We start from the raw sequence: 1,806 nt of genomic DNA, 5'->3' as shown, positions 1-1,806 counted from the left end.
ATATATATATACATATATATATATATATATACTTACATTATAAATTGTTATAGATATATAATGTATATAATATATATCATATATATTCAGAGAGAGATATACATTGATGTTTAGTGAAGCGGAACAAATGATTCTGCTGTCATGGCTACATAATATTATATAGATGAATAACAAAGAAATGTCTAAATGTCATTAAAATGATACAAGTCTGTTCATGTGCTAGCTTATAACATATATAAATAAATAAATAAAACTGAAAATAATAACGAAAATAGTTATTAGCGATGTTGACAATTGTCAAGCGCGCCTTTTCTTAACAGGTGCTTTTTTTGAAGACGCAACAATTCAAATGACGTTTGCGGGGATTTCTTTGTTATGCATGTCTTAACTCAATTTAAGTTATTTCTTGTTAGGATGAATTAAAATCAGAATAAGTATTAGCAATAAAACAAATATTTATTGTCATTATTATTTCTGCTTTCTTTTAATTAACGTAAATTTACTGTTATTGTTTCGTCCTAAACTGAACTAAATTCCCACAATATTTCTTGCATTTTGTTATCTTTTTTCCTATGAATTCCTTTCCTCAAACTCTTGAACCTAAGATGCCAATAAAAGAAATCAGTTATTATGATTAATACTGGTAAACAGTATCAAAGCTGAATGAATTTTAGCGCGTAGTGTTATCGATTTAATTTTAAATTATCTACAGGTAGAAACAGAGTATGCATCAAGTGTGAATTTTTATGCGAGTATAGACGTGAATATTCAAGAGTTTTATGTATCAATATTACGTTTTTAAACAAAAGTTGTTGTTTAGACCCAGGTCGGTTCAGTTAATGTAGACATAATAATTAAAAGGCAGACTATAGCCATAACTATTTCGCTTTTTCATACATAATGTATCTAGGAGCACATTATCAAAAGTGTCCCTCATTTTCATTCAAAGGGAGTAGGTATGATATGAAGGAAAATTCGCTGCTGTTTCTAGCAGGAAGAGTGATTACGTATAGGCTTCCTTCGTGTTTGCAGAACATGTTAAGTGTGGGTGTGTGTTTGTATACATAGAAATTAATGCGTTACATACCTGCATCTTCTTCATCAATTTTCAAAGCTTTGGAAATATATTCAAAAGCTTTTCTATGGTGGTGTTTCTGCTTCGACAATGAAGGTTCACCAGGCCCAAGAGTAGTTCTTATCTTCCCTGATTCTGAATACGACATCATGAAAGCCTTTTCCTCATCTAAACATTTTCTCTTCGAAGCTTTCTCACATTTGTACGAAATGGATTTACGACTTTTGCACACAAGCACGACTAAAACTAGCCATAACTGGGCTGCAACGGACCGTATTATGGCGAATAGAATTAATATTGGTGTTGCAAACAGTCGTACATTCTGTCTATGGAATGAACGTTCACTTTTAGGCTGATTCTTTGAATGATTCTCGTGTCTTTTCCGGCCAAAAATCCTTCCACTACCACGGCGTTGCATTTTATGGTGTCCGCCATTCTTTGAAGGGAGACAACTCGAGCACGGTCGCTTCAAGTAACTAAAACAACTTTTAATAATAATAATAATCCTTTCTGCAATAGGCACAAGGCCTGAAATTTTGAGGGAGGGGGGGTTAGTCGATTTCATCGACCTCAGTATTTCACTGGTATTTAATTTATCGATCCCGAAAAAATGAAAGGCTAAGTCGACTTCGGCAGAAGGTAATAATAATAATAATAATAATAATAATAATAATAATAATAATAATAATAATAAAACTTTTCTGCTATAGGTACAAGGCCTGAAATTTTTT

General features: G+C 32.0%; 1 protein-coding gene across 1 annotated transcript in view; it reads right to left on the bottom strand.

Moving 5' to 3' along the window:
* Positions 1 to 1,519, bottom strand: part of LOC106874919 (spastin) — a 139,865-nt gene extending 138,346 nt beyond the window's left edge. The window contains exon 1 of the mRNA XM_052973488.1: positions 1,088 to 1,519. Within this exon, the coding sequence (XP_052829448.1) occupies positions 1,088 to 1,493 (406 nt within the window). The 5' untranslated portion in view covers positions 1,494 to 1,519. The remainder of the gene's footprint in view (positions 1 to 1,087) is intronic.
* Between the last annotated feature and the right edge of the window lie 287 nt (positions 1,520 to 1,806).

The sequence above is a fragment of the Octopus bimaculoides genome, chromosome 16 (genome assembly GCF_001194135.2).
Source record: "Octopus bimaculoides isolate UCB-OBI-ISO-001 chromosome 16, ASM119413v2, whole genome shotgun sequence".
In the NCBI taxonomy this organism is placed as follows: Eukaryota; Metazoa; Mollusca; class Cephalopoda; order Octopoda; family Octopodidae; genus Octopus; species Octopus bimaculoides.
This window is presented reverse-complemented; position numbering and strand designations above follow the sequence as displayed.